At 42.3% G+C, this 25,403-nt stretch overlaps 1 protein-coding gene across 1 annotated transcript in view; it reads right to left on the bottom strand.

The window, feature by feature from the left end:
• Positions 1-409: 409 nt before the first annotated feature.
• The window catches only part of LOC135519409 (contactin-associated protein-like 5), a 124,076-nt gene continuing 99,082 nt past the window's right edge, over positions 410-25,403 (bottom strand). The window contains exons 12-24 of the mRNA XM_064944613.1: positions 24,884-25,003; positions 24,097-24,297; positions 20,975-21,131; positions 20,606-20,733; positions 20,229-20,399; positions 19,275-19,493; positions 17,981-18,220; positions 14,346-14,570; positions 6,650-6,783; positions 6,356-6,443; positions 3,397-3,600; positions 2,930-3,004; positions 410-2,764 (exon numbers count right to left, since the gene is read on the bottom strand). Of these exons, the coding sequence (XP_064800685.1) occupies positions 2,511-2,764; positions 2,930-3,004; positions 3,397-3,600; positions 6,356-6,443; positions 6,650-6,783; positions 14,346-14,570; positions 17,981-18,220; positions 19,275-19,493; positions 20,229-20,399; positions 20,606-20,733; positions 20,975-21,131; positions 24,097-24,297; positions 24,884-25,003 (2,216 nt within the window). The 3' untranslated portion in view covers positions 410-2,510. The remainder of the gene's footprint in view (positions 2,765-2,929; positions 3,005-3,396; positions 3,601-6,355; positions 6,444-6,649; positions 6,784-14,345; positions 14,571-17,980; positions 18,221-19,274; positions 19,494-20,228; positions 20,400-20,605; positions 20,734-20,974; positions 21,132-24,096; positions 24,298-24,883; positions 25,004-25,403) is intronic.

Raw genomic sequence — 25,403 nt, 5'->3', positions numbered from 1 at the left:
ACACAGTGGTGGTAAAAATAAATGTCTCCCCAAAGACCAGTAAACACAGCATTATCCATCTTTGAAAATACTCCCTTTCACTGGACACATATTTTACAACCATACCTTGAGCCACCGTAATAGATCTGGAGCAATCCAGTTTGCATGCACGCAAAAGGGGTTTTCTCAGGTGGCTTTCCACTCATTTAAGTTTTGAGAAGAAAACACACCTAGCAATATGCAAAGTATTTTAGCTGAAATGAAACTTCCTTGGCCTTGCCCATTGCCACACTACTAAAGCCACTCATGGAGACACCATGTGATCTTATGATTGACAGAACCATGGGTTAGACCAGGGTATAATAGAACATGGGGTATATAAATGGTTACTCCACTGTAATACATTTATGATGCAATTAATTCAATAAAATAGCAGGAATTCATTTTTTAATTGGACACTTAATTGGATGAATAAGAATATATCCCGGTGTTGTAATATTTGACTAGACTCGTCAGGATAAAATACTGCAGAAAGCACAATTAATTTAGAGACAACACAATTTCCCACCCATTAAAGTAATTAAATACTGTGGCTTTGTGATTGAATTAGGTCAGATTCCATTTTGCACATTTACCATAACAACATTTGTAGGAAGGAGGATGTAGTTTCACAGCACATAATGAATGTTTCTACTATATCAGAATACAAAGGACCACCTCTTGGCATTTACCATCCTTGGTATATGTATGCTTCTACACGCATGTAAAAACAACACAATCACACATATAAAGACAATAAGAAAGTTAAAGATTGAGATACAGGTTATGTAGCATAAAACTTCTCTGAAAGAGATCATTATTTTTCAAAAAGAATGTTTGGTTTTATTAAACATATATTCATAATATACCTGTACAATTATAGCCATACAAAATGGGCCCTCAAAATAACCACAATATCAACATGAGTACAAAAAGGATTTCAGAGTCTCAGAGGTTAACCATAACTTGCTGTCAAGGACACTTTAATATGAAAGAAATAAATGTTTTCAGGCAATACTTCTGCCAATTTCATTATTTTGGTGATGGTGTGTTTATGAACTGTTGCTCATCAAAGATGTTTGCGTATACGATTTTCATTCTCATTCTCTGTTTTATTATTGATAAACTGTCAAACTGTGTTATTTTGCACTTAGTGCCGATTATCCTTTCCCACTTAATTTTCAGAGAAAAATTACACTAAACTAAGCATCAATATCCAGCATTAAATACCAGTATATACTAATCACTTTATACTGTAGATCTAACACAGGGATACTGTTGACGTCAAGCAGTAGCAATGAATTAAAAACTTTTAATAAAAAACACAATATAAAATGGTAGCAAATGCGTGAACAGATCAAATGTGTGACAGAACAAAATGTTTATTGAAGGAAACAAACAAAACAATAAAAAATACCCCAAAATAAATCTAAAAAGCTTGGGTGAACAACTTAAGCTTTGTATATGGCAGCTCGTTGAAGACTCCTCTAACCCTTGGCCGGCAGCCACTTCTGTGGTATATGATGGTTAGGTTGTCTTGCTAGGGGACCGCTAGCAGATGTTCCAGTTAGCTAGGTTATTTTTACATTCCCTTTCTTGCAGAAATTACAATCTAGCCCAGCATGTGTCTTAGAAACCTCAAGAACATTGTGGAGAAAGAAGAATTTTAAATCAAACTTTCAAATAATTACAATGTAGGAAACCGGTCCGGGGCACCTAATTTTTAATGGCTTTATTTAAGGATATATTGAAATGAAGATTTAATTTTAATATCAGTTCTTTGTGGAATTCATTTAATCTTAATTAATCACTGCATTATCAAGATCAGTAAAACAATACTTATCTTACTCTGTGTTTTTCAATAGTATATTATCTAAGATGGCCTTTGCGTTTAGTCTTTTCAACCATTCCATTCTGTTATACTTCTAACCATTTTCTTAGGAATTTGAAATAGATTCATTGCATGTGTGCGTAGATTCTCTGAGTCAGAACATGAGATTTCTTCCCCACATGACAGTGGGAGAGTTTAATCTTCGCAATCTACATACATTGAGCCACCAAAACAGTGCTACTGTCCATGTTTTCCTCTATGTGGCTTTATACCATAACATTGCCTACACTTCCTATAACAATGCCTGCCTATTCTAACTCTTCCAGTCTCTTTGTATTCCTATCATTGGATAAATCCGTTGCACCATACCCAAATGCTTCAATCTCTTATGGCACCATTTTCCTGTCCCATCACCAGCATTCGTAAGCCGACCGGTCAACATCTTTGCAGCTACAAGTCCTGTCCTACGAAATATCTAGACAGAAATGGGAAGACGTTCCCCACCAGGATATTCCCACAGTTCCCTAAAGGAGAATGAATTCTTCATTTCTACCGCAGAGGAGCGAGGAAAAAGTCTGGATGTCTCCTCCCGTGCAGACAGCTGGACAAAACAGAATAAAGGTAAGCAGCGATGGCTAAAAGGCTTGGCTGGATGCTGTGGTCAGATGTAGTACTCCCTGTTGTCCCTGAGGGTGGCGCTGTCGTGGAGGTGGAGCTCTGTCCGGTAGGCTGATTCGGCCCGGTAGACCGGTTCGGCCTGGTAGGCTGCTTCTCTCCGGTAGGCTGTTTCCAGGTTGTGTCGGTGCTCCTTCTCCTTGATGCTGGCATCTCTCTGGGCTTGCCGGTGTTGGTAAAGGAAACGGGTCATCACCACCACCACACACAGAGTGATGAAGACCACTGCTGTCACCACTCCTGTAGACGAGCAAGGGTTAGTTATGACATCACAGGTTAGGTTATCAAGGAGACAACCACAAAAATGAGTGTAAGGTAAGAGAGCGAGAGAAAGGAAGAAAGAAAAATAGGCTAATTTCATATTAAGACAGGACCAATAAATTAAGACAAAATAGAGAAACAAACCTCCAATTACTGCTGAATCATGCCGGGTGTCATTGCCTTGCTGCTCCTTATCTTTGTTTGCTTTTGCAGCTTGATCTGGCAGAGAAGAAAAGAGAAGCCGGCTAATTAATTAACTTTCAGTAATGAGTGAATGAGCTGTGCAGCCAACGGATGTTCTTCAACCGGGTGTATGTGGCAGAAGATAACGTATTTTTGTAACTGTGTAAACAATGATAACAAAACTTCCATTAGGCTGTCAGGCATCCGCTCATTGTGGTGTCGATTCGTTCCTGATTTATCCCTAAAATGTAATAATGATGCTTTAAGCCAGAGACAAAACTGGACATCCACAGTTGATTCCACACACCTTCAAATGGTTTCCAGAATGAAAGCTGAACAGCTGTGGCATAGTAAACAAACAAATATATTTGTTCGACCTGAGTTTTATCCAGTTAGCTAAGTGGAAACTGTGTTTTACAATAACTTACCTGAGAGTGGGTGTGAGGTTGTTGAGTCAGCCAGCACCCCACAGTTAGACTCCACCAGGTGACCCCGTACGCTGACCAATGAGCTGCCACGGTTTAGTAGCGCTGCCTTCAGTGGAGCCACGTGATTGAACTGGACTGATGAGAGGCAGCCAATGAAGCCCTTAGATCCTGCCTGCATCACCTCCTCATCAAAATTTTCTCCTCCTGTAATTCAAAATTAACATTGAGCTGTTAAAGCAGTATAGTCTCTCACGGGAAAGAAAGTTATCCCACAAGAGAACAAGTTTCTTGTGAGCTAAAACAAACAAAACATATATCCAATCAAATCCAATTTTTATTTGTCACATGCGCTGAAAACAACAGGTGTTGCTTACATACAAGCCCTTAACCAACAATGCTTTAAGAAGTTTAAAAAAGTGTTAAGTAAAAAATAGATAATAAAAAAATAACATAACATATAATTAAACAGCAGCAGTACAATAACAAGCGAGGCTATGTACAAGGGGTACCGGTACAGAGTCAATGTGCGGGGGCACCGGTTATTTGAGGTAATTAAGGTAATATGTAGGTAGAGTTAAAGTGATTGCATAGATTATAAACAGAGAGTAGCAGCAGCGTAAAAGAGGGGTCTGGGTAGCCCTTTGATTAGCTGTTCAGGAGTCTTATGGCTTGGGCGTAGAAGATGTTAAGAAGCCTTTTGGAACTAGACTTGGCACTCTGGTACCACTTGCCATGCGGTAGCATAGAGAACAGTCTATGACTAGGGTGACTGGAGTCTTTGACAATTTTTAGGGACTTCCTCTGACACCGCCTGATATAGATGTCCTGGATGGCAGGAAGCTTATCCCCAGTGATGCACTGGGCCGAACACACTACCCCCATAGTTCTTGCGGTCGGAGGCCGAGCAGTTGCCATACCAGGCAGTGATGCAACCAGGTCTCTGACCTCCTCCCTATAGGCTGTCTCATTGTTGTTGGTGATCAGGCCTACCACTGTTGTGTCGTCAGCAAAACTTGATGATGGTGTTGGAGTCGTGCTATGTTATGTAGTCATGAGTGAACAGGGAGTACAGGAGGGGACTGAGCACGCACCCCTGAGGGGCCCCCGTGTTAAGGATCAGCGTGGGGGATGTGTTGTTCCCTACCCTTACCACCTGGGGATGGCCCGTCAGGAAGTCCAGGATCCAGTTGCAGAGGGAGATGTTTAGTCCCAGGGTCCTTAGCTTAGTGATGAGCTTTGAGGGCACTATGGTGTTGAATGCTGAGCTGTAGTCAATGGATAACATTCTCACATAGTTGTTCCTTTTGTCCAGGTGGGAAAGGGCAGTGTTGAGTGCAATAGAGATTGCATCATCTGTGGATCTGTTGGGGTAATATGCAAATTGGAGTGGGTCTAGGGTTTCTGGGATAATGGTGTTGATGTGAGCCATGACCAGCCTTTCAATGCTCTTCATGGCTACAGACGTGAGTGCTATGGGTCGGTAGTCATTTAGAAAGGTTACCTTAGTGGTGTTGGGCACAGGGACTATGGTGGTCTGCTTGAAACATGTTGGTATTACAGACTCAGTCAATGACCGGTTGAAAATGTCAGTGAAGGCATTTGCCAGTTGGTCAGCGCATGCTTACAGTACACTTCCTGGAAATCCATCTGACCCTGCGGCCATGTGAATGTTGACCTGTTTAAAGGTCTTACTCACATCGGCTACGGAGATCGTGATCACACAGTCATCCGGAACAGCTGGTGCTCTCATGCATGTTTCAGTGTTATTTGCCTCGAAGCGAGCAAAGAAGTAATTTAGCTTGTCTGGTAGGTTCTTGTCACTGGGCAGCTCGTGGCTGTGCTTCCCTTTGTAGTCTGTAATAGTTTGCAAGCCCTGGCACATCTGACGAGCATTGGTGCCAGTGTAGTACGATTCAATCTTAGTCCTCTATTGACGCGTTGCCTGTTTTAATGGTTCGTCGGAGGACATAGCGAGATTTCTTATAGGCTTCTGGGTTAGAGTCCCACTCCTTGAAAGCGGCAGCTCAACCCTTTAGCTCAGTACAGATGTTGCCTGTAATCCATGGCTTCTGGTTGGGATATGTACGTACGGTCACTGCTACTATGGCCTATTAATTGCCTTACCTCCTCACGCCATTTGCACACTTTCTTTTTTGTTTTTCTATTGTGTTATTGACTGTACGCTTGTTTATTCCATGTGTAACTGTGCTGTTGTTTGTGTCGCACTGCTTTGCTTTATCTTGGCCAGGTCGCAGTTGTAAATGAGAACTTGTTCTCAACTAGCTTACCTAGTTCAATAAAGGTTCATTTTTTTGTTTGTTGATGAAGCCAGTGACTGATGTGGTGTACTCCTCAATGCCATCAGAATAATCCCAGAACATATTCCAGTCTGTGCTAGCAATTTGTGCTTTTATGATGTACAAATCAGTCATTGTGGAAGATATGTATGTAGAGCATATTTAGTAGATCTTCATTTGTATGCTTTTAATTAGAGGAGTGAGTGAGTAGGATACAGAGAGAGAAGAGAGAGAGAGAGTGAGTTGGCTTTCTGCTTAGGTTATTGTATTCAACTTTTATTTGCTCTCTGTCAGAACCCTTTTAGTCCCCATCAATGAATCTTTATTCAGCCTATATTAGATTCAGCCTCCCCATCAATTAATCTTTATACAGCCTTTATTAGATTCAGCCTCCTTTGCCTCCTGAATTGAAGATAAGGTTTCTATGGCAACAGCAGTGAGGGATAAACAAATAATTATGCTACAGCATTGATGGTAAAATCATTAAATCTGCATGTCCGGTTTTACAAAAGCTATTCTGAGAACGGGTTTGAAAATGTGGACAAATAGGTGTGAACAGCATCACATAAAGTCATGAAACAACACACGTGTGCGCGTCGTCCTCATTTCATTATTCAAAATAGCTCCATGCAATGGCAGTATCATTTCATAGGCGGGCTTACCGATGACTTTGCCCAAAGTCAATGACCTGATTAAGATCAACTCCGCATCAGATGACAGGGTGTACTTTCTGTGGATGTCCTGATCGATCTGGGGGAATGTGGAAAGCAATCAAGTAATAAAAACGAGGATTACAGGAAATACTGATTCATCTAAATGGCTGCAAATTGCTGTAGTCCAGCTAAATTGATTGGGAACTAAAGCACTTTCTTAACAGTATACAATATTGCCCAGATGCTGCGAAGGAATTACACTGCACAGTATCTACACCTCTTGTACATGTATCCATTGCTCACCTGAAGGTAGACATCTTTCCCCTGACGGTGGATTCTGATACGGTGGAGGCGTCCGTCTGCCAGGCTGCTGGGGCTGGGGCTGAACACATCTGGCTTCCTGTACACATGGAGACGATACCAGATCTGGAGACTCCCTGCAGAACACAGCACAAACTGGGTGAAAACCATGCATTGAAAGATCTAAAACTCACAGTGCCTTCGGAAAGTATTCAGACTACTTGACTTTTTACATATTTTTTTCCGTTGCAGCCTTATTCTAAAATCGATTAAATTACATTTAAAAAAAATCAGCAATCTACGCACAATATGCCCATAATGAGAAAGCGAAAACAGTTTTTTAGTTTTTATTTGCAAATGTATTATTTACGTAAGTATTCAGACCCTTTGCTATGAGACTCAAATTTAAACTCAGGTGCATCCTGTTTCCGTTGATCATCCATGAGGTGTTTCTACAACTTGATTGGAGTCCACCTGTGGTAAATTCAGATGATTGGACATGATTTGGAAAGGCACACTGTCTATATAAGGTCCCACAGTTGACAGTGCATGTCAGAGCAAAAACCAAGCCATGAGCTTGAAGGAATTGTCCCTTTGAGCTCCGAGACAAGATTGTGTTGAGGCACAGATCTGGCGAAGGGTGGCCTCCATCATTCTTTAATGGAAGAAGTTTGCAACCACCGAGGCTCTTCCTAGACCTGGCCGCCCGGCCAAACTGAGCAATCGGGTTAGAAGGGCCTTGGTCAGGGACCAAGAACTCGATGGTCACTCTGACAGAGCTCCAGAGTTCCTCTCTGGAGATGGGAGAAACTTCCAGAAGGTCAACAATCTATGCAGCACTCCACCAATCAGGCCTTTATGGTAGAGTGGCCAGATGGAAATCACTCCTCAGTAAAAGGCACGACAGCCTGCTTGGAGTTTTCCAAACGGCATCTAAAGACTCTCAGACCACAAGAAACAAGATTCTCTGGTCTGATGAAACCGAGATTGAACTCTTTGGGCTGAATGCCAAGCGTCACGTCTGGAGGAAACTTGGTACCATCCCTACGGTGAAGCATTGTGGTGGCAGCATCGTGCTGTGTGGATGTTTTACAGCGGCAGGGACTGGGAGACTAGTCAGGATTGAGGCAAAGCTTAGGCAAAGGCCCCGTTGCCTAGTCAACGCCATTTTACCTGCTGTTGTGCTAGCTGATTAGCTGTTGTTGTCTCACCTACTGTTTTAGCTAGCTTTCCCAATTCAACACCTGTGATTACTGTATGCCTCGCTGTATGTCTCTCTCAAATGTCAATATGCCTTGTATACTGTTGTTCAGGTTAGTTATCATTGTTTTAGTTCACAATGGAGCGCCTAGTTCCACTCTTCATACCCCTGATACCTCCTTTGTCCCACCTCCCACACATGCGGTGACCTCACCCATTACAACTAGCATGTCCAGAGATACAACCTCTCTCATCATCACCCAGTGCCTGGGCTTACCTCCGCTGTACCCGCTCCCCACCATACCCCTGTCTGCGCATTATGCCCTGAATATATTCTACCATGCCCAGAAACCTGCTCCTCTTATTCTCTGTCCCCAATGCTCTAGGCGACCAGTTTTGATAGCCTTTAGCAGCACCCTCATACTACTCCTTCTCTGTTCCGCGGGTGATGTGGAGGTAAACCCAGGCCCTGCATGTCCCCAGGCACCCTCATTTGTTGACTTCTGTGATCGAAAAAGCCTTGGTTTCATGCATGTCAACATCAGAAGCCTCCTCCCTAAGTTTGTTTTACTCACCGCTTTAGCACACTCTGCTAACCCTGATGTCCTTGCCGTGTCTGAGTCCTGGCTCAGGAAGGCCACCAAAAATTCTGAGATTTCCATACCCAACTATAACATCTTCCGTCAAGATAGAACTGCCAAAGGGGAGGAGTTGCAGTCTACTGCAGAGATAGCCTGCAAAGTAATGTCATACTTTCCAGGTCCATACCCAAACAGTTCCAACTACTAATTTTGAAAATTACTCTCTCCAGAAATAAGTCTCTCACTGTTGCCGCCTGCTACCAACCCCAGCTCAGCTCCCAGCTTTTAGGTGACCTAAACTGGGACACCATTTGTGAATTGATCGCCCCCATCTAGCTTCAGAGTTTGTTCTTTTAATTTGGTGACCTAAACTGGGATATGCTTAACAAATAAATAAAATCCCTTTGAAGAGCTTCTGATGTTTTCAGTCCTTACAAAATCGCAGTTTTTCCTGAAGCTAGATGCCCTCAATTCTCACACAAATCATCAAGGAACCCAATCAATCAGGTACAACCTTCATAACTCTGTAAAAAAATACAAGGGCACCTGGTAAATGTGGTCTCATCTTCCAGATCTGCCTCATCCTGACACAACTGGCCCTTCCAGATATAAGGAGACAATGGAAAACAGAGCTCCGCTTTCCTGGATCTTCATCTTGGTTTTGCCTGAAGCTCAGGATCTCAGTTCTGGATCACTGCCTCATTATATGCCTCTTTTTGTGACAAAATATCTTGTTTAAAAGGGAACGCATCCAAAAATGAAATAGCGCCCCAGAGCATCGCAGTCAAATCTAAGCTAGATGCCCTCACCCACAAATCATCAAGGAACCCACCAGGTGTAAACAAGGGCACCCTCATAGCTCCTGAAAAGATACACTTCTGTGCCTGTAGCAGGAGCCTCAAACGACCACCCCTCATCACTGTCAAACGCTCCCTAAAACACTTCTGTGACAGGCTTCCTAATCGGCATGGCCGGGTATCCTGGAAGGACATTGACCTCATCCCGTCAGTTGAGGATGCCTGGTCATTCTTTAAAAGTAACTTCCTCACCATTTTAGATAAGCATGCTCCGTTCAAAAAATGCAGAACCAAGAACAGATACAGCCCTTGGTTCACTCCAGACCTGACTGCCCTCGACCAGCACAAAAACATCCTGTGGCGGACTGCAATAGCATCGAATAGTCCCCGGGATATGCAACTGTTCAGGGAAGTCAGGAACCAATACACACAGTCAGTCAGGAAAGCTAAGGCCAGCTTCTTCAGGCAGAAGTTTGCATCCTGTAGCTCCAACTCCAAAAAGTTCTGGGACACTGTGAAATCCATGGAGAACAAGAGCACCTCCTCCCAGCTGCCCACTGCATTGAGGCTAGATAACACGGTCACCACCGATAAATCCATGATTATCGAAAACTTCAACAAGCATTTCTCAACGGCTGGCCATGCCTTCCGCCTGGCTACTCCAACATCGGCCAACAGCTCCGCCCCCACCGCAGCTTCTCGCCCAAGCCCTTCCAGGTTCTCCTTTACCCAAATCCAGATAGCAGATGTTCCGAAAGAGCTGCAAAACCTGGACCCGTACAAATCAGCTGGGCTTGACAATCTGGACACTCTATTTCTGAAACTATCCGCCGCCATTGTCGCAACCCCTATTACCAGCCTGTTCAACCTCTCTCTCATATCGTCTGAGATCCCCAAGGATTGGAAAGCTGCCGCAGTCATCCCCTCTTCAAAGGGGAGACACCCTGGACCCAAACTGTTACAGACCTATATCCATCCTGCCCTGCCTATCTAAGGTCTTCGAAAGCCAAGTCAACAAACAGGTCACTGACCATCTCGAATCCCACCGTACCTTCTCCGCTGTGCAATCTGGTTTCCGAGCCGGTCACAGGTGCACCTCAGCCACACTCAAGGTACTAAACGATATCATAACCGCCATCGATAAAAGACAGTACTGTGCAGCCGTCTTCATCGACCTTGCCAAGGCTTTCGACTCTGTCAATCACCATATTCTTATCGGCAGACTCAGTAACCTGCCTTGCCTGGTTCACCAATTACTTTGCAGACAGAGTTCAGTGTGTCAAATCGGAGGGCATGCTGTCCGGTCCTCTGGCAGTCTCTATGGGGGTGCCACAGGGTTCAATTCCCGGGCCGACTCTTTTCTCTGTATATATCAATGATGTTGCTCTTGCTGCGGGCGATTCCCTGATCCACCTCTACGCAGACGACACCATTCTATATACTTCCGGCCCGTCCTTGGACACTGTGCTATCTAACCTCCAAACGAGCTTCAATGCCATACAACGCTCCTTCCGTGGCCTCCAACTGCTCTTAAACGCTAGTAAAACCAAATGCATGCTTTTCAACCGATCGTCGCCTGCACCCGCATGCCCGACGAGCATCACCACCCTGGATGGTTCCGACCTTGAATATGTGGACACCTATAAGTACCTAGGTGTCTGGCTAGACTGTAAACTCTCCTTCCATACTCATATCAAACATCTCCAATCGAAAATCAAATCAAGAGTTGGCTTTCTATCCCGCAACAAAGCCTCCTTCACTCACGCCGCCAAACTTACCCTAGTAAAACTGACTATCCTACCGATCCTCGACTTCGGCGACGTCATCTACAAAATTGCCTCCAACACTCTACTCAGCAAACTGGATGCAGTTTATCACAGTGCCATCCGTTTTGTCACTAAAGCACCTTATACCACCCACCACTGCGACTTGTATGCTCTAGTCGGCTGGCCCTCGCTACATATTCGTCGCCAGACCCACTGGCTCCAGGTCATCTACAAATCCATGCTAGGTAAAGCTCCGCCTTATCTCAGTTCACTGGTCACGATGGCAACACCCATCCGTAGCACGCGCTCCAGCAGGTGTATCTCACTGATCATCCCTAAAGCCAACACCTCATTTGGCCGCCTTTCGTTCCAGTACTCTGCTGCCTGTGACTGGAACGAATTGCAAAAATCCCTGAAGTTGGAGACTTTTATCTCCCTCACCAACTTCAAACATGTGCTATCTGAGCAGCTAACCTATCGCTGCAGCTGTACATAGTCTATTGGTAAATAACCCACCCATTTTCACCTACCTCATCCCCACACTGTTTTTATTTATTTACTTTTCTGCTCTTTTGCACACCAGTATCTCTACCTGTACATGACCATCTGATCATTTATCACTCCAGTGCTAATCTGCAAAATTGTAATTATTCGCCTACCTCCTCATGCCTTTTGCACACAATGTATATAGACTCGCCTTTTTTGTACTGTGTTATTGACTTGTTAATTGTTTACTCCATGTGTAACTCTGTGTTGTCTGTTCACACTGCTAAGCTTTATCTTGGCCAGGTTGCAGTTGCAAATGAGAACTTGTTCTCAACTAGCCTACCTGGTTAAATAAAGCTGAAATAAAATAAATAAATAAAATAAAAAGCTGAACAGAGCAATGTACAGAGAGATCCTTGATGAAAACCTGCTCTAGAGCACTCAGGACCTCAGACTGGGGCAAGGTGCACCTTCCTACAGGACAACAACCCTAAGCACACAGCCAAGACAACACATGAGTGGCTTTGGGACAAGCCTCTGAATAGTGGCCCGGGACAAGAACCCGATCGAACATATCTGGAGAGACCTGAAAATAGCTGTGCAGCAAAGCTCCCCATCCAACCTGAAAGAGCTTGAGAGGATCTGCAGAGAAGTATGGGAGAAACTCCTCAAATACAGGTGTGTTAAGCTTGTAGCATCATACCCAAGAAGACTCAATGCTGTAATCACCGCCAAAGGGTCTGAATACTTATGCAAATGTGATATTTCATCTTTTATATGTAATACATTCACAAACATTTATATAAACCTATTTTTGCTCTGTCATGGGGTATTGTGTGTAGAATGATGACAATTATTATTTTTGTTTTAATACATTTTAGAATTAGGCTGTGGTTTAACAAAATATGGAAATTCAAGGGGTCTGAATACTTTCTGAAGGCACTGTACCTTGATGCGTGGGACTATTGGACTTGTTTAAATCATGCATCGAACTCAATGTGGGGACTATGCAAATATCTCTACTTTTCATTCGGGCTAAAGTATGCATGAAAATGAAAACGTATTTTGAAATATCCATTAAATGCCCTTTTGGTGCTTTGGTAATGTTATTGCCTTTGTTTCTTTGAATTTGGCAATTTTCCATGAGCTGTGCCGATGAGATTGTCCCGAGAGTTGTTTATTCATTAAAACGCCAGAGGCTTGACAATAACCTTTAATTTAAATAGATAAACTTATCTCATGAGGATCACCTCATCTTAACCTATTCAATGCCCCACGCACATCTATCAATCTAAATTAGTTTGGAATGCCAAGAACCATATAAATGAAAATAGCATTCTGACTGAATGAAAGAGAGAAGACCGGTTAAAGAAGGATTTTAAGCCTTGAGACAATTGAGACATGGATTGTGTATGTGTGCCATTCAGAGGGTGAATGGGTAAGACAAAATATGTAAGTGCCTTTGAACAGGGTATGGTAGTAAATGCCAGTCGCACCGCTTTGAGTGTGTCAAGAACTGCAACGCTGCTGGGATTTTCATGCTCAACGGTTTCCCATGTGTATCTAGAATGGTCCACCACCCAAAGGACATGCAACCAACTTGACACAACTGTGGGAAGCATTGGAGTCAACTTGGGCCAGCATACCTATGGAATACTTTCAAACCTTATAGGAGTCCATGCACTGACAAATTGAGGCTGTTCTGAGGGCAAAAGGGGATGAACTCAATATTAGGAAGGTGTTCCTAATGTTTTATACACTCCAGTGTGCTTCTCTATTGATGCCCCTCAACAAAAGAGTGATGAAATTAAGAGCCTACATCTGTAGATGTATAAATAGTTATCCTCGAACAGCCTCAATGTTCCTCCCACACACACGACACTAGATCTGAGAGACACACACACACACGACACTAGATCTGAGAGGCAGAGAGCTTTGCATTATCAAGTGAAGATGGGTCAATACTACAATTCCAGCTCAGTTCGGCGAATGGTTTTATGATATGTTTGAGAAACCCCTGACAGTGCCCGGGTGCCGGAGATTACCGTGGATGAAATGTCCTCCTGATCCTCCAATATTTACAAAGGCGTGACTCTTCCACATGCACCGATGAACACAAACGAGCATAAAGCAACGACGACTTAAAGAAAAACGGTGTAACTCAACACGATGCTGGTGGGCTTTCTGTTCTACTTGGAAGGATGTCAGATTAGAGGTCTAAGGTGCCTGATCTGGAGTGTTCATGGCATCGTTATGGATGAGGCTGAATAGGCTGAGACGCATTGCTAAACCTGGATCTGTCAAGGTTCAATTTTTTTATTTTTTATTCCTGTCCGTTATGTAATGGATGGAAATATTCTCAACATGACATATTACTTCTTCCATATTTGTGAAGGGACTATAATTCCATCATTCGATAAAAAAAACATATTGCATTTTTTGTGTTGAAAGTTGTGCAAGGCAACTTGGTTCTTTCAGCCTTTTGCTGTGAGGTACAATTGGAGAAAACACACCATATTATGAGATTAAATTCTGAATTTAGAGTTGCACTCTGCTAGCTAATTGAGCCATTACAACCCCCTTTGCTAAAGCCTTGGTGGAGCGCCAACTTTTTCCAGAAATCTGGAAATATGTTCAAAGCATAGACAGTACACATTAGAAATGATTCAATTATTGTACGTACTACAGACCAGTGGAGGCTCCTTAGGGAAGGACGGCTTATAATAATGGCTGGACTGGAGTAAATGGAATGGTATCAAACACGTGTTTGATACCATTCCCTTCACTCCATTCCAGCCATTATTATAAGCCATCATCCCCTCAGCAGCCTCCACTGTTACAAACAAATGAATGGTCGAGGTGTCCCTACCATTGAGTGCCAGGATGACTGCTATGTACTGCTGGCTGAAGGTGCTGACAGTGAGCAGCATGGCAGGGCTTTGTGTGGTCATGAAGCTGAAAGCCATGTTCTCTCTGGCCCTGCTGCTCTCTCTGTAGACTCTGGACGCCTGGGAGCTCCTGTTCTGCATCACAGAGAAAGGCTCCTGGAAGGTGTAGGTCACCGACGACTCTCTGTCAAATGACACAGACACCTCTGCATGGACACAGAGAGAGAGGATGGATCATTAGGGGAGTTATGCTATTATACACTGAATTCATTACATCAATTGTTGATTACATTTTATAAGTTGTAGCTGCACTTAGCTGAACCTAATCACCAGTCAGAATTGTAAAAATCACCAACATTCCTGACAAATACACGTTCTGTCAATGTCATCGGACGAAATAGAATGACATGTACCTCCTATAAGAAACAGAACACCCTTTGTTAAAGAAGTGTCTGCTCCATGATAATGGAGGCCTAGATTAGTGTGAATGTGAGAGCCAGATCCTCTCAGACAGACCAGAGAAAGCAGAGCAGCAAGGATCTGTCATCTCATCTTCTCCCTCTTTGATGTCTTTTTCAGATGGACTCCAATCTGCACTCTGAATGCCACTGATCTCAACACCTCCACTTTAAGAGCAAAGTGAACACCTCTCAAAACATTCCGTTCTTTTCTCTTCCCCCGTTCTCTTCAAAGTTATTCATGGACAAAGGAAAATATTGCATAATTATAGCTTTGTCTAAGCACATTCTCAGTGAGTTTTATGTTTTCATAACTAAGTTTCATAACAAGTCATGACTTTGTGGAAAGAGAATGAAAAGCGCTCCACCCACACAAGAGCAGACAGTGGAAATAAAGAAGAATCTACAAAGACAGAACAGGGTTATGATAAGTCAATATTGCTTTCTTTCTTAAACATGATTGAAGGCAAGGATTGCTTAACTGGAAAGAGGCTCAGGAACAAGTATATCCAGTGCTTCAGAGAAAAACAAGCTATCTCAAAATATGCAAGAATCCCACACATGCGGTGGTCGCTACATCCTGCTTTTTGCTTAAAACTGCTCTTTCTAGCCTCGTTTATTCCTGTGGCTAACATGTCTGTGTTTACACAGGCAGCCGGATTCAGGTCTTTTTTTCACTAATTAGTATTTTGACCAATCACATCAGATGTTTTCTCATAATTTTTCAGAGATGATCTGATTGCCAAAAGACCAATTAGTGAAAAAAATGTCAGAATTGGGCTGCCTGTGTAAACGCATCCAATGTGCCCTTTGTCCTGATCTTATTTACTTTCTGATTGTGCCCACATTGTAACTGTTGCATCAACACATGGTAGCAAAATGTGTCTCTTATCCATCCACTGTCTCTGCATTGTGATCAGATATCCTGGTCCATGCCTCTATGCTAATTACTTGACAGATATTCTTTCAAAATAATATTTATTTATTTTAAGACACACATTGATGCCATAAGTCAATGGCATCAATATGTGTCAATGATTTTATAGGGCGGGATGATGATTTAAATGGTTTCACTGTGGAGATCCGTCTACAATTGTAAGACAGACACAATGCATCTGACTACCTCGGTAGGTGTTGAGGAAGATCAGATCACAGTCAGATCTTTAATCATCTACACTTGTCAAAAAAATGTGGGCATAATCAGAATGTGGAAAAGATCAGTACAAAGGATGCATGTTAGAAACAAGTATTAACAGGGCTTCTGTTGTAAAGTATGACTGTTCAAAACCTAGCAAGGTAAAAAAAAAGTGTTTCCACGGGGGGGTGGAGAAGTGTACATATGAGTGTAATGGTTCACCAAACCCATGGTTCTGTACCTATTGTGGTTTTGGGGTTCAGTTTGCTACATCGGGAAAACGAAATGCCATTCACAATGTTCCTGTCTGTTGTGACAGGGTTGTTATGTTGGGCATCTCAAGTTTCCACTCTGATGCTACGTGTGTAACCATGTGGCAGGTGGAGTGCCAGGTAGCCTAGTGGTTAGAGTGTTGGGCCAGTAACTGATAGATTTGCTGGATCAATTCCCTGAGCTGACAAGGTAAAAAAAAAAAAGATATATAATAATTATGCTGTTCTACCCCTGAACAAGGCTGATAACACACTGTTCCTAGGCAGTCATTGTAAATAAGAATTTCTTCATAACTAACTTGCCTAGTTAAGTAAATAAAAAAAAGGTGGAAGTGTATCAGTTGTGATGTTGTAAATATCAGTTAGATGCGTTAATGTGATTTGTACTTTGAACTGCATAGAGTACAGCTATCATGCTTACAAGTAAATAATAATAGATTGCTTTTTAGAAATAATGTTTTGATGTTGCATTTAACTGCCGGAAATGCTGTTCTATAGTCTGTTTCCTTAGTAGGTGACGTCAGAGGTCACCATGTGGGAGAAGTGGGTGCTCAGGATGATAGATGAGTTTCCCACTAGTAATTACCATTTGGAGAGCCGTTCAAGTGGATTTTTCCCAGTCGTATGTGGTAAATTCCCACTTAGTTAGGAACGCACCATCATATTGACTCCTTGAGTGCCAGATGCGCAGTTGTGACTCTCATAAAGGGGGCATGTCTGTGGCACCGTACCTTTCCCACTCTGGGGTAATGTGATGGGCTGTCACTGTTAAGTAAGCGCAACACAGGGTGAATTGGCCAATTCATTGAAAACCTTGGCTTTCGCTTGTTTATATAGTTGGGTTAGCTGACAACGCCACTAATGGGGCAGAAGTCCGTGAGTTGTTGTGACTCTGGGTGGCCAGATGGCGAGCAACAATGACAAGACTGCCATGTGGGGAATCGTGAGTGTCTAGTTTCAGCTAATTTAATTTGGTTCTTGATACCATGTCTTGTTTCAGGTGTTTTGACTGATTTCATGTCAATGCTAATATGGTTAGATGGCTAACCAACAAATGTAACAATGTATTTAACAGACAACAAGTGCTCATAGTGCACATTTATTTATGTTTTCAATAAACATTGAAGACTAAATATTGTTTACAGGTTGTCAAGAATCTAAGCCAACCCCGTATGTTTTGCCCCATATTTGCGCATGTCTTGGTATTTGTTGCAAAACAACAAACTCGTCTATAGAGCGGGTATTAACTGTTTGCTGAAATGGGTGCTAGTGGGGGAGAAGATGTTGTGTTGTTTTTTCTTTGCGTTTCCGTCTTGCTCCGGCTGCATAGGCTATTCTCATTGAGTGTGGTGACATACTGTTAACGTTTAATCCACAACTCTCTGCCCATCATCGTTGTAATCTACTGGGAAGCTAAAATGTTCCCAAATTGTAGATTTAAACGATTACGCATGATCGGCCTTCGAACCGTTCGGCATGAATATGGGTACTGTTACACCCCTAGCTGTACAGTACCAGTTGCATATGGATGTCATCACTCTATTGTATAATACATGCAGTGTGATGAGGACCTGGAGAATGTTCCAAGTACCAACTGTATTAGATAAATTATTAATAATTTCAAAGTGTAAGCCTACTCTTATGTCTTAATCATTGTGTTTTAAGTGTTTTTCCATTTAATAATTCATCATAGACAATCTCATGAGTGATCCCATTTACATCTAGTTTTTTGGGGGCATATCCTCACAGACCTTCCTTGCAGGAGGGTCCCCCGTAAGCAGACTGGGAGCAGTCACAGACATAGCCGCTGTTCTTCTCGATGCACCTCCCTCTGTTGTGGCAGAGACTGCTGGAGCCGCTGCAGTGGCCGGGGCAGCCTGCACTTACGCCCGGGGTCATCTTAGCCCGCTCCTCCAGGTTAAAGGTCATGCCGTTTATATTCAGAGTTCTGATGCAGCCCATGAAGCCCCTCTGCCTGGCCGCTGTTCCCCCTGGAGGAGGGACCACAGGCTATAATGACTTGATATGGCATTTACAGTGTTATAACACATTTATAATTAGTATATCATGCATAATATTCCACAGAGTACTATCTGCTGTTCCTCCTAGAGGTGAGACTGCAGGTTATAACTAGCTAATAATGCCTAATAGAATGCTATAACAGATGTATAACTACTCTATATACATAATACAGTCCAGGGAACCCCTCTGCCTGGCTGCTGTTCTCCCTAGAGGAGGAGATTGCACATTATATACATTATAAAACATTTCTAACTAGTCTTTATACCTATGAAAGCACCCCACTGATTTACTGCAACCCTTGATTTAATCCCAGTAAGCATCTAAGACATCTCTGGAACTATTCATGTGTGAGAGGCCTCATTAAGACTAACTATATGCAAATATGGAAGAATATCTATAACGATGAAGTGTTGGGCTGACCTTTCAAGCCATTATGAGCAGAAGAAACAGTATAGCCCCCGAATGACAAATCAAGATTTATGGCCAAATAAAGGTTTAATCTCAGGAAAAGCTCATTGAGAATTTCTTATAGGGAACCCATTCATGTGTGTAATGCCTTGGCATAACCAGAAAGTTACAGTGAAATAATGATAATGAATATGAAAAAGAATATCTAATAGCATTATAATTCATACCTTGACCTACTGTCAAATTTGAGGACACTGTAAATCCTGAGATAGAAACTGTGCCGAGACAATAGGGTATATCTCTGGTGGAACTTGAGGGGGAAAGGCCACAATTAAAAGCTGCCTAATGAAATAAAATATATTATAATTACTGAGGCCAAGGCCAGCCCTACCAACACACAACTGGTTGTTGAGACTGAGACTAAGAGCAGAACAGCCCTAACCACAAACAGCTGGCAGTTGAGACTGAGACTAAGGCTATGAGGACAAGCCAGTCCTACCCACAAACAGTTGGCTGTTGAGACTGAGACTAAGGCTATGAGGACAAGCCAGTCCTACCCACAAACAGTTGGCTGTTGAGACTGAGACTAAGGCTATGAGGACAAGCCAGTCCTACCCACAAACAGTTGGCTGTTGAGCCGGAGGCGGAGGTGTCCATCAGATGGAGCTTCCAGGAAGCGTAAGGGCAGCTGGTCCACCTGCAGAGAGGCCTCCTTCACATTGCGCTCTGCCCTCACATAGTGCCACTGCCTGTCATTCAGGGGCACATGGGACTTGACGGCAAGGACCACCCCCCCGTTTCCCACGTCAAAAGAGAACGTCACCACGGATGGAGCTGAGGGAGCAGAACAGGATGAGAATAGCTGACAGTCAGGTCACAGAGAACTCATCCTTCACATTTTGTACTTCCATTTTCCTGTCAACGGTTTCTCACATTTTCCCTTCAATAGAAGTACATCCGCACAATGACTTCTGAGAATTTCCTTCCCCACTGCCTGCCACCCCTCCAACCCTCTTTTATGCTCTTTCTCTCTCCAAGCACATGGGTCATTTTCTGCATCTATTCAAAGCTAAGTTGACAGCTTGATGTTAGCACTGTAATTGTGCTTTATAATACATCTTATAATTTGGATTACATTATGAAGTTTATATCTGGATGGACAGCTCGGGCAGCTTTTTGAAGCACATGTCATCCTATATAACTACTGCTGTACACACCTTTTATACTAATATATTGTCCATAATGTCTACACATACCATTATACACGTAAAGTATATTTATATTACAGACTCAGACATTGCTCAACCAGATATTTCTTAATTCCTTTATTATTTTGGGGGGGATTTGTGTGTATTGTTTTGTATTCTTAGGTATTACTGCACTGTTGGAGCTAGAAACATAAGCATTTCGCTGCACCTGCGATAACATCTGCAAAATATGTGTACGCGACCAATAAAATTAGATTAGATTTGTGATTTTATGTCACATGCATTGCTCTCATGAAATGAAGTGCAGATTATTTATGCGCGTGTGTGTGTTTGTGCGTGCGTGTGTGGCCCACAAACTCACAGCTAAGCTCCACTCTGATGAAGTGCTTGAGGCCCAGGTTCTCCAGAAAGACTCCTGATGGAACGCTGGTCTTGAAGTAGAAGGAGATGTCAGCGCTGAGCTCTGCCTGGAGGCTCGGGAAGTGCAGGTAGGATGACTCCTGGTAGAAGGACGCTGCATTCCACACAGACTCTAGAAAACAGGAAACAGTAATTTCTTCTTAGAGGAAAGTCCTGACTCACATAATAAGGATACAGAGATGAGGATGAATATCTTGGGACTGAGTGGAGCGTTTGAACATACTCAATATTTCATCAGCATTTGGCGTGGAAAAACAAGGATGTTTAAAGGGACCATCTGTAAGATAAAAATGTAACAAAACAGAAGAGTTCACCTACTGTCACCATAACAACGCAGTGGGCCGATTCTGTAGAGTGCCTCAGAGCCTGTTCTGTTGGTGTCTCCAATCACGATCTCACTCACTGGTAAGTGCTCTTTGTAGGAGAGGACTCCTGTGTCATTAGCCCTACAATACAGAGAGGAGAGCATGGTCTCTGTGGAAGGAATCAATCAATGATGGAATCCTCGCCTACCCTGTCGTGACCCACTTAATCTCAATATTTGACAAAAGGTAATAAACTGAATAATGTACAAATGTGGAAATGTAAGATGAGACAAGAAATAGAAGATATGCACACAGATTCATAGCTAAACCATATTGATGGGCAGGGCAGTAGATACACAGAGAGACATATTTGCATTGTTACCATGAGTCTGTGTCGGCATCACAGTTGCAGAAGTAGTTCATGTCCATGCAGTTTTCCTCCAGGCTGCAGGAGCACTGCTGAACCCCCGGCAGGAAGCCTCCCCAGTAAGTCCGTCTCTCTCCACCCTGGTCCACCCACCAGGACAGGGGGCTGCCATCTGCACCAACCATAGTATTACAATTAGGTCCACATATAGAGTAGCATAATCTGTACAGCATCTGTTGGCATCCCATGGCATTGTGTCAATGAACCCTCAGTGATGCCAGTCAGACAGGCAGGGCTCATTTCCTGGAGCATCTGTAAGTGGCCCTGCTACAGCCATCCGTCAGACAATATGACTCTGCATTAGAGACACTCCAGGCCTGTAAGGAGCAGCCCCTTAGCTCTCAGACTCTACTCTTAAGACAGGAGAGTGGTGGGAGAGTGGGGAACGTATAATAGGAACATTACATTGAGAGTAATTTGATAAGTGTGGGCATGGGGGGGTTGTAACAGTGGTACTGGTCAAGACACACTGACTGACATTGACAGTGTATGTTGTCTCCAGATCTCAACCCATAGAAAATCTTTGGAGGGAGTTGAAAGTCTGTTGCGAGGAGATCTGCATGGAGGAATACGCCAAAATACCAGCAACAGTGTGTGAAAACCTTGTGAAGACTTACAGAAAACATTTGACCTCTGCCATTGCCAACAAAGGGTATATAACAAAGTATTGAGATAAACTTTTGTTATTGACCAAATTATTTTCTTATTTTCCACCATAATTTGCAAATAAATTCATTAAAAATCCTACAATGTGATTTTCTGGATTTTTTTTCTCATTTTGTCTGTCATAGTTGAAGTGTACCTATGATGAAAATTACAGGCCTCTCTCATCTTTTTAAGTGGGAGAACTTGCACAATTGGTGGCTGACTAAATACTTTTTTGCCCCACTGTATAGCCTGATTTTAATATTTGCATCAAGATTCTTTCAAAAACGTTCAACGATCATGATGAATCGCAATAAATCAGTTGTTTGCTTTCCATTAGCGTCAGATATAGTTTGAGGATATAATTATGGTTTTGGGGAGTCTGGGATAAGAGCTAGGTTAATAATTCAACAAAATGCAGGGCATACACTTCCATAGATCAGCTTAACGGAAGTGCAGCCCGTGTATTGTTTTCCAGTTAAATCAAAGTAATCACGAGGAAATTGGTTTCCAAACGTGCTCAAACAAAGAGGAAGATCTGATTAAATCTATATTTCCGTATATGGGATATGAGCTATCGTCTCAATGAGTTAGGAATAACTTATTTATCAAGACCCTTCCAGAGAAAAAAATTACTTGGAATTTTCAATGACAGGAGAGACAAGGTGATGCTTTCATCGAGATACATGGTGAGAGTAAATGTTTCCCGTTACTCAAACATGATGTTATGTAAGATCTTCCTGTCATTATCGTGAAAAGGTGAGCAATATAAAGTTTCCCTTTTTCATGCAGATGAAACATGTACATATGAAGTAGAAGTTATCATGTTATGATAATCCGCTTTTTACAAATCCCTTCTTGTTTGCTTCAGTTCAACCTCTTTTAGTTTTGCACATTATGCAGCTTTTATTTAGCATATGGATCTATTTCTGTCTCTGGCAAATGAAGTGTAGGCCTGACCATAATGATAACCTTTCTGTTAAGCTTCTTATGATGTAGCCTGAAAAAAAGCCATCTTTTATACAGCAGGATAGAATTAGCTAGGTTTCCATTCAATTGGCGACAGATTTTCATGCAAATATTCAGGAATCTGCATAAACAAAATATTAACATTTCCCACCAGTGCTATGTTTCCACTAAACTGACATTTTGAGGATAAAAACCAGTGATGACGTAGTCAAGACGAAATGTACATTTTCGCATAAGTGTTCAACTGAATAAAACGGAAAGTTCAATGCGTTTCCATTGCATTTTCAACTTTACCGACAGGTTTGTCACAAAAACCGATGCGTTAAATAGCAAATGTGCCTACTCTGGTCTTGGCACCTGCGCTCTAGCCAACAGCTCGCAGATACAGTGCGGGTAGGCTGTAAGGGTAGGCTAGTCTAAATGATGAGATTATTATGGATAAGAGCGAGAATGTTTTTATCTGTCAAACGGTAGTCAAGCATCGATCATGATGTCACCAGAATAAGAACTGCAATATTTATCGGAAAGCAGCATCAAGCTCATCACCGTGTACTTTCACCACCCTGTGAAGTTTACCACAACTTATTTTATCTGTAGCCTAATAAACTGAATGGTTTCCCGAGTCGTAGTGGGAGGACCACACACCATATCATCGCGTGACTCCTGATTTACTTCGATATGATGGTTATTATATCAATATTTGTGCATTAAAGGCGTTTCCACCACCATTTCCTGCATTATACATTTTACCGACACAAAAAGATCCCAACATGTTGAATGAACAAATTATCTGTCTGCATTTATAAAATTACACTGAATCTTCCTCTTTCCATTACAGCTGCCATTTTTTTTGTTGTACTTTATGACTTTACTTGCATAGAAAAAACTGGATGGAAACATGGTTACAGTGGTAATATAAGGAGCCTCTTTTGTTTGCAAGTCCAATTACAGTGAGCTGTGTTTTTAAATCTCTTCTTTTTTAGACAACAACGGTTTCTGAAGCATTCAAGTAAACAATGAAAGCAATTATGTTTTGTTTCATATCTACTGGGCCTGAAAATAAAAGTATTTTCTTCCTTTAATGATCTTGTTGTTTGGGCATAATAAAGTTGTTTATTGTCTGCGGTGACATTGTATTCACCTCATAGAGATCTGACTACATACATTTTTCATGAATGATTAACCTGTAGTTGGGTTCTCCCCAAGCGATGAGAAAACTGAGGGAATAAAGGGGTCTCACTGGCTAGATGAATTCTTCAACTCCCCATGCGACGGCACACAAGCAATGTTCAATAGAATTTATACAGCTGGGAATAGACAAACTCTACATGGACAAACAATGGGTATTAAATGGGTTGTGCTTCGGTTGCCTGCTAAGTAAAATGTGCGAAATATCTGTAACTGAACTGTTTTGAGGAGATAAAGTTTCAGTCATGTTGCAAGCTAATACGGGAAATGCTCACCCCAAGTGTTAAAGAGGCGGGACTTCCTGCAGCTGTATACTACTTCCTGTTGACACTGCTCTGACCCGGCCACGAGGGCCATCAGTTGTTCAGGTGAGGCGCTGTAGTTGAACTTCATAACGTAGGGCTTTTGGAGAGTAGAACCCTGGACCCTGACTGGATCTGTGCTGTTGTGGGTCACTACTGTCCACACCTTGTCCTCTACACACACAATATGGAGCAAATAAACAGGTTTTAGTTTAGTTTATTTTGACACTTTTAAAAACAGATGCAAAAAGGCACATGCATAAATAGAATAATTGAGGATGACAAGTCAGAAAGTCAGAGTCAGAATCTGAGAGCACAGTAGTGATTATACGTTAAGTTTCATTTCGAGGAGTGATTTGAATATGATGTATGATTATTCATGATCCTGTACCAAACTGGGAGGTATTTACATATCTGACAGTCCCCCTAATTACCAGCCAGTCTCTGTCATCCTCGCTAGAGTGCATTCTGATTTTACAGATATGAAACGGTCTAATGTGGCTGCTTCCCAAATAAAGGGATAAAGGGAAAAGAAAAATGCATTTAATCCAGAATGTACCTATCTTAAATAAAGCCCATGAAGATCAATGAAATAGACTGAGATTGATCTGAATTATCATAATATTGTTGGATTATGATCAATGTCAATCCGATCTAAAGTATAATTCTGGCTGAAAATCTAGATTAGTCTGACAACAAGATCATAAAGGCCATCAGTCTAAATGTCTATGTGGGGTTGAGGGCCAGGATGGCAGCTCACCTGTCATGTTGCAGAAGACCTGTGTCGCCCCCAGAGGTCCACTGCCATCTGGATCAATGGAGAAGTAGCCTGAGGAGCTGCCAGTCAGCCTGTAGGCCTCACATGATGCCTCATAGATGGCTACAGAGGAATACACATGGGAGTAGAGAATGAAAATACAATTTGAGTAGCGTAAATGTAATAAAATATTGTCACAGGCTGTTACAAAAAGAAAAACACTTGCAGAAACAGTTGTATTATAGGGTTGTGTATATTTTTTATTTGTTTCCATTTAAAATGTGATGGTGGCCTAACAATAACTATAGTGTCTCATATCTCATCAAACACCCTCGAAGTATGCAAAACAATCTATGGCTAAACCTTAAAACAACATATTAGATGTGGAAATAGTGAGACTAGATTGTTTATTTACACAGTGAAACAGAATGGGAATAGTGGTCAACCCTGTCGCATATAAACTCAGCAAAAAAAGAAACATCCTCTCACTGTCACCTGCATTGATTTTCAGGAACCTTAACAT

Source organism: Oncorhynchus masou, chromosome 29 (assembly GCF_036934945.1).
Source record: "Oncorhynchus masou masou isolate Uvic2021 chromosome 29, UVic_Omas_1.1, whole genome shotgun sequence".
Classification (NCBI taxonomy): Eukaryota; Metazoa; Chordata; class Actinopteri; order Salmoniformes; family Salmonidae; genus Oncorhynchus; species Oncorhynchus masou.
The sequence above is the reverse complement of the archived record's forward strand: the minus strand, read 5'-3'. Positions and strand labels throughout refer to the sequence as shown.